This window comes from Limulus polyphemus, unplaced genomic scaffold, assembly GCF_000517525.1.
Source record: "Limulus polyphemus unplaced genomic scaffold, Limulus_polyphemus-2.1.2 Scaffold1297, whole genome shotgun sequence".
NCBI classification, from domain to species: domain Eukaryota; kingdom Metazoa; phylum Arthropoda; class Merostomata; order Xiphosura; family Limulidae; genus Limulus; species Limulus polyphemus.
The window spans coordinates 50,454-58,890 of NW_013666907.1; the positions used below are offsets into that span (position 1 = coordinate 50,454).

At 32.6% G+C, this 8,437-nt stretch overlaps 1 protein-coding gene across 2 annotated transcripts in view; it reads left to right on the forward strand.

Annotated features, from left to right (window-relative positions):
* The window catches only part of LOC106463000 (latrophilin Cirl-like), an 84,410-nt gene that overhangs the window by 37,245 nt on the left and 38,728 nt on the right, over positions 1-8,437 (forward strand). For both annotated transcript variants that reach the window (XM_022390401.1, XM_022390402.1), the window contains exons 2-3: positions 3,234-3,426; positions 5,239-5,345. In XM_022390401.1, coding sequence (XP_022246109.1) covers positions 3,234-3,426; positions 5,239-5,345 — 300 coding nt within the window. The remainder of the gene's footprint in view (positions 1-3,233; positions 3,427-5,238; positions 5,346-8,437) is intronic.

Sequence of the window (8,437 nt, forward strand, 5' to 3'; positions counted from 1 at the left end):
ACTAGATAACTTATGGATGGTGCAGTTAAGTTAGCTCGACAATTTTAATGCTTAAGTTAAAGTACATCTCTGATGTATAAACTGTACTAGATAACTTATGGATGGTGCAGTTAAGTTAGCTCGACAATTTTAATGCTTAAGTTAAAGTACATCTCTGATGTATAAACTGTACTAGATAACCTAGTAGGTAATGCAGTTATCTTCACTATAGCTAAACTTCTGAATGAAGTTGATCAATCATCACTTATGTAAAAAATAAATATGTGATAACTTTTGTAGTCACAACTACAATTTTTGAAACTAAGGAAAGGGTTTAAATATTTTACGGTTTTACCCATATCTGGTATACTACACGCTAATAACTGTGTTTCAGTGTTATGGATTTAGAAAAAAAAAAAAAAGCTTAATATAAAGAAAAAATCTTTATATAATTAACAAGATCTCGTTAAAATAATTTAGTAAAATAGGCTTAACTAGCCTAACTAACCTTAAGCCTAATTTGCACGCACTTAAGTGTTGTCATGTTCTCTTGTTTTAAGTTTGTGTGTAATTTCTATACACAACACATGACTAACCACGAAGCCTCAGGGTTTAGTTGTTACATGTAAGTGTTTTTGAACACTGAGCAAAGCAAGTGGCCTCAAGGAAGATAATTAAAAGGAATTACTGTGCTGAAGGTTTAATGTTATGTTAGTGTACAGTTTAAAATTGGCAATATCTTTAGCCTGTTAAGGACATCGTAAGTTACATTAATATTAATTAATGACTTTAAAGAAACGTATGTGATAGATTACTGTAATAATGTTTTATAAAATCAAGACTCTTTAAGAAAGGTGATCCCAGAAGAGAAGTGAATAAAAGCTGTTGTGAAAATAGTGAACAGTGTATTTGCAAAAAAAGCATTATAAGTCCTCAACTTACGAAGCTGATATCAATTTATTTATAAGTAAGAATACCGAAATATAAGATCAAGAAATTACAACAATTTCTTAATGACTAAACACTCATATGCTCTAAATTTTGCACCTGCACGTATATTATTAATTTTCTAAGCTACACAGTTTAAAATGATTTTAGATAATAATGAAACTAGTAAATATTGCTCTCGTTAACAATCATATGCACTCTTGGTTTACTTTATGGATCTAAGGTGAGCCTCAATAGCCTATTCTGGCCGTAGCTTTTGTAGAAATATGATTGGGATTACGGCCCAAAAAAATGTTAACAGCGAAGATAACACACTAACTATTCTAAACAATTTTGGTTTTAGTTTTCTGATGTACTGAAATCTGGTATTTCTAGGCAGTTCGTTCATTACTTTATAAAATAGCTAATTGTTTCACGTTCTAGATGATTTGTTGATCAAGATTAGAGATAGTTTGGTTTGGGTATTATTAAGCACAAAGCTACACAATGGGTTATCTGTGCTCTACCCACCACGGGTAAGGAAACCCGATATTTAGAGCATTATACCTGTAGATTTACCGCTGAGCCACTGGGGGCTAGTGATACTATTATATTCGACATTTGAAGATCATGGGTTTATCTATAGGTCTCCCAGTAGCTCAGATGTAAGTTTGAAGGCTCACACCGCTAAAAATCAGGTTTCGATACTAGCGATGGACACAGCACAGAGAGCCAATTATATAGCTTTGCGCTTAACAACAAACAGCCAACCCCATCCTCCCCAATAGCTCAGTGGACTTATAATGCTAAAAATCGGGTTACGATACTCGTGGTGGGCAGAGCACAGATAGCCCATTGTATATCTTTGTGTTTAACTACATCCAAACCAAACCAAAACAAAACAAATTTTCTCTATAGGATGCATCTTCTAGCCATTTCATTTAGATTTTTAAAGTTTAATCAGTATTTAATGTTAATTAAAATGGTGTACTAAATAATTATAATTAGAAAACATTTTTTTATTATTATAAATACATTTTACTCAATAAATGTACGAAAAGGTGGATAATTGAATGTGTTTGTATGTGTGGGTGTGTGCGCGCGCGCGAATCTGCACATTGTTTATGTAATAGCGATATCACATTTCTTATTGCAGAATGTTATGCGTGTTCAGAGGTGTATCGTGTTTTGGTTCTTTGTTTACAAGAAAAAAATGCATGGCCAGAATACGTGAAAAAGTCCAGTATGGTACATTTAATACTACTACTAATAATAATGAAAGTGTTATCGGCACAAAGCCGTCCCTAATTTGAAACTGATAGGCTAGAGGGAAGAAAGGTAGTCAATAGCGCTCAGTTTAACTATCACTTTTAATAACGCGCACACAGCTCTAAAGTGAACAGAACGATTTTGTGGTAACGGGACGCGAATAATAAATCCCGAGACTCACGTTAATCTCTAGACCAAGCTAGGCCTGTGAAATTACAAAGAAATGGTTAAAACTGCTGTGAGAACAAAATATTAAGCGGTCAAAATTTCGGCCAAACAATCTCTATGTCCCGATTTAGGCTGTTTGGGCGAAACGTTGGCTCCTTAATTAATTCGTTTTCTCTTAGAGTGATTGTAACCATGTCTTTGTATTTTTATACTATAATACATTGTTTCATGTATACGCAAGGCTCGGTTGTTAATTCTGTAACTGCGAATAAGGAGTACAATATATAAATAAATATGTGTCGAATGAGTGTGTAGTTTCGGAATGACTTTGTCTACCTTTGTGAAACTTGCGTAAAATGAAATATATTCTATAACTGAAAAAAAACAAAGCATTATCCCCATCACGTAACAGAGAGTATCATGTATGCTCTGCTTTAATGGTACTAATCCTGCAAAGGCATTTCTGACGATCGCCCGTGTATTAGTTTAACGTTTCGGTACAACACTTTTATCCAATGTTCACGATGTCTAATCACACAACTATATGTGAGTTTAAATGTTTGATTGCCACTACTTTAAGTAAAATATGCAGTCCTGGAGAGGCACGTGACCAGATAATGATTCTTTGATAAAGAAGTACTGACGTATCGAAACATTGGAGCTAAAATTATTTTCACAAAACGACTTTGAAATTTGATTTTGACCTTCCTATGTTTACTGTAACTCTTGCATTAAGATTGCTATATTGATTTTTTTTTACCTAGTATACGATATATGAACAAAACATATAAAGCGTGATAATACGATTTGTTTTAAGTACAATGTATAGAGCTTTGAAAAACCAAACAAATTTGGGTTATTAAAGTAATGCTAGTTTTGTTTTGTTCTAGAAAGAGCACGTTATCGTACAGCGTATGCTTGCGAAGGAAATAATTTGAAGATCTCCTGTGAGAATGAGCAGTTAATCAAGGTACTACGTGCTAATTACGGTCGTTTCAGCATTAGCATCTGCAACGATCAGGGGATTTTAGACTGGAGTGTGAAATGTGCAGCGGAGAAGTCGTACTTTGTGATTCATGAGAGGTAAGGGGCTTGTAATATTAAATAAATATTTCTCTCTATATATATATATCTATCTATCTATATGTATGTATATTGTGTGTGTGTGTGCAATAAGATAAACAAACGAATTAATAAATGAAAACCCACATACAAGAAAGCATAAATATCAGTTGCCTATCTTCAAGAGTACTATTCAGTTTCAAAAAACATACACTATTTTATAAGGCCTACGTTAGAATGACAAACTTTTTACGTTTTTTTTATTATTATTTTACCTTAAAGCTTTATGCATGTTTGTTCTCCCGTGGGTAAGTGGTAAGTCTATAGACTTACAGCGCAAAAATCCAGGACTCAATTTCCCCACAGATAGCCCATTGCGTAGCTTTGCACTAAGAAAACATCAACTATAATACACGTATATATGATTTAAACTCTCTCTGTGTATTAAACTATGCAACATGTAGCGTGTTTTGTTTACATTTATTAATAAAATAATCCCTTATCTTTTTTATCGCAAGAATACTAAGATATAAGTATTTGCAGAAAAAAGTTCTTGTTGTAAAGTGTGAAAAGTTTGCATACTACACTTATTAATGTATTTGTTAACAGATAAATGTTTATCTTAAAATACGATTATTAATGTTGTTCACGTTTATCCTGAAATACGATTATTAATGTTGTTCATGTTTATCCTGAAATACGATTATTAATGTTGTTCACGTTTATCCTGAAATACGATTATTAATATTGTTCACGTTTATCCTGAAATCTGCTTATGATCGTCTATTGGTCTTTCTTTAAAACTCTAGAAAAATCAAAAATTAAAAGTTTATCCTAATCTATCAATCTATCATTCCATCCATATACAAAAAATAAACTCTAGATTGAGTTGTAATTCATATTATATTTGTTTTAAACATATATATATGTTGAAGAAACAAGAAACTTACGCTTCAGTATAGTAATTGGTTATTATCTGTTAACAAATACATTAATAAGTGTATTATCTGTTAACAAATACATTAATAAGTGTAGAACAACATTAATAATCGTATTTCAGGATAAACATGAACAACATTAATAATCGTATTTCAGGATAAACACGAACAACATTAATAATCGTATTTCAGGATAAACGTGAACAACATTAATAATCGTATTTCAGGATAAACGTGAACAACATTAATAATCGTATTTCAAGATAAACACGAACAACATTAATAATCGTATTTCAGGATAAACATGAACAACATTAATAATCGTATTTCAGGATAAACGTGAACAACATTAATAATCGTATTTCAGGATAAACATGAACAACATTAATAATCGTATTTCCGTTTTGTATTTTTTAACGATATTATTGGACAATAATTAGATATGTCTAGTGATGTTCGTTTCTATTTTGAGTTTATAATTTTGTTTCAGGACCAATTCGCCGTTTGTCTCGTCTCTGTGTCCTCCTTCAAGCTTGAAAACAAATAATGAATCAAGCTGTTTCGAAGACAAATAGTGCTATAACTTACATAAAAACATTGTATCGAAATAAATCGAAATAAAATAAAACATGTTAACAGAAGTATGTTTCCACACAATAATTCACAATTAATAATCATTTTGGACGTTTATTATTATATTTGTTCATCTTTTATTTTACAATAACATCTAATTCCAAAACACGCACTTATTCTATTTGTGTGTGTGTGTGAGTTTGAGCTAGTTTTTGTTATGAAAAACAATTTTTTAATTCGAAATTTTAAAGATTACTGATAAAGAAACTCATTATGTCAGCTAAGTACTGACTCCGTAATGAAATCCGTCTTATCCTTTCAGATGTAATCTCGTTCCCAGCTGTATAGTCAACGTCACAAGTCACACGTTCGGTGAACCCTGCCCGGGAACTTATAAATATTTAGAAGTGCAATACCAGTGTATGCTAGGTTGGTTTTTGGTTTTTTAGTGTTCCTTATTTTGCTTTTTATTTTGGGTTTGATTTTAAGATTCAAAACTCTTAAAACCAAATTTTAAAAACAGATTTTTTTTCTGGTACTTTTGCCGAGAACTTACATATTTTGTTTCGAGACTTGTATTTAGTGACTTTGTTTCATGTTTCAACGTTCGTTTGCATCAAGATTGAAAGAACAATATTCAATCTGAGTTTTAGAACCTTGTTTTTTTTGTGTGTTTTTTTTTTCGTTTTCGAAACACGATGGATATTCGCATGAAATTTTTTTTTACACAACAAAGGCTGCCATTAATATAATAAAATGACACATTATATATGAATACTAGTATCATATCCCAACGTTGATGTACTTCTCATATGGGGCGAGGAGACATGCCCCTCTGACTTTTACATTAACGACAGAGTGTTCCCCCTCACATTTCATCTGCAATAATATTGAATCGTAAGATGTATTATTGCAGAACATATATAGCAACTATCACAGCCACCCTCTCCCTTTTGAAAACGAAGATGTACCCGAGTATCCAAATACACAGTTTCTATCTCACCATTTCTTCAGGGCCCGGCATGGCCAGGTGGCTACGGCGCTCGACTCGCAATCTGAGGGTCGCAAGTTCGAATCCCCGTCACACCAAACATGCTCGCCCTTTCAGCCGTGGGGGTGTTATAATGTGACGATCAATCCCACTATTCATTGGTAAAAGAGTAGCTCAAGAGTTGGCAGTGGGTGGTGATGACTAGCTGCCTTCCCTCTAGTCTTACACTGCTAAATTAGGAACGGCTAGCGCAGATAGCCATCGTGTAGCTTTGCGCGAAATTCAAAAACAGAAACAACCAAACCATTTCTTCAGAATTTCTACTTCTTATTTACCACTATACACAGTAGCCAATGAACCCAAACTTTACGATCGAAAGGCTGTAACTCAGTTGTCTCTTATATAATGTTCCACTGATATTCAATAAACTGAAGGACCATCTCGTTACTATAATAGTAACTACATGCAGCTCTTAACTTGTTCGATTATAAAACAAAACAAAAATACGACATTAAATCCAAATACACAATGTTTCATTGTGCCGGTAGTAATGTTTTACCATATGTTTAGGAACTCCGTTTTGCCGCAGGTAATAACATTTAACATGATTAGAACAGTAAACATAAACGTGTTCCGTAAAACATTTGGTTTAATTGGAGTCACGTTTGAATAATTTGAATGACATGATAGGCTTGTATTAGTTTTGTCTTTGCTTTGAATTTCTTTGTGTATATTTCTAACATAATTATTTTGTGACTATTGTTAAATATTTTGAAGTCATTTATATTATTTGAAGCTGTGCCCAGAAAAAAAAAGGCTGCATTGTCCGAACGTCCAGTCGGATATTTGATGACCCTTATTCAGGAACCGTGAACTACCTAGAAGCTCATTATCTTTGTGTTTCAGGTAGTCAACTACAAATTATGCAAAAAACAACAACAAGAAACAAACCTTGTTTCCGTACTCTTTGTAGGATGCTTATTATTAAGTATTGTTACTGCACGAAGCGTGAATAAATGTAAACGTAGTATTTTCGTTTTGTCAATCTGCATTTAAAATGACAAGCAAACAAATGTAGGTAATACACTAACTTGACATAACATAGGCTTGTGTTCTGTTTTACAGGATGTTGTGAGTAAATCATTGTTCAGGCACACCTAGGAAACGGTAGATCCTTTTACAAATATTACACGGAATTAACAACGCTTAAACGTTTCTGAATATATTTCAAATTTATATGTTTTGATACTTTTTGTTGTTGTTTTTCGTCAACACTAAGGTTCTATCTTCAACACGTAATAGTTATGTCGGTATTTCTGGTTTTAAACTTGTAAGTTCTCTAGGAATGCCAAAAGAGTGTTTATATATGAAAAGAAATATATTTGTGTGTTCTCTAGGAATGCCTAAACAGTATTTATAAATGAAAAGAAGCATATTTGTGTGTTCTCTAGGAATGCCTAAACAGTGTTTCTATATGAAAAGAAACCTATTTGTGTGTTCTCTAGGAATACCTAAACAGTGTTTACTATATGAAAAGAAACCTATTTGTGTGTTCTCTAGGAATACCTAAACAATGTTTATATATGATAAGAAACCTATTTGTGTGTTCTTTAGGAATGCTCAAAGAGTGTTTTGTATATTTAAAAAAAACATATCTGTTTGATCTCTAGAGATATCTAAATAATAGTGATGTTGGGTTTTTAATGAGATATAACTTTAAGGATGTTTCAACAATGTCTTCAACGAATTATTTTAACATGCTTTTTTCTGTTTTATGTTTGTTTACATCCTTTAGTGGTTACTAAACAGTTTTATATCCTCAACACATTGCTTTTTATAATATCGTTTAGAGTTTTAAGAGTTATAGGTTTTCTAGGGGGTCTGAATAAGGTTCTACTTCAACGCATTATTTTTATGGTAAAATCTGGGCTTTTAGATTCTCATATGCCCCCCAGTGGCACAGCGGCATGTCTGCGGACTTACAACGCTAGAATCCGGGTTTCGATACCCGTGGTGGGCAGAGCACAGATAGCCCATTGTGTAGCTTTGTGCTTAATTACAAACAAAAGATTCTCATACATACACATTTTTTCTATACTTATTATTATATTAATAAATACTTGGAATATTTCATCCCATTGAGATGAAGCAGTAGTGGAAGTTGTTTACAACATTTGTTTGTCGATTAAAGATCGAGTACAATCACAAGATGTAATGTCATTTTGTGTTGCTTGTTTGTCGATTAAAGATCGAGTACAATCACAAGATGTAATGTCATTTTGTGTTGCTTGTTTGTCGATTAAAGATCGAGTACAATCACAAGATGTAATGTCATTTTGTGTTGCTTGTTTGTCGATTAAAGATCGAGTACAATCACAAGATGTAATGTCATTTTGTGTTGCTTGTTTGTCGATTAAAGATCGAGTACAATCACAAGATGTAATGTCATTTTGTGTTGCTTGTTTGTCGAATTAAAGATCGAGTACAATCAACAAGATAGTAATGTCTATTTTGTGTTGCTTTGTTTGTC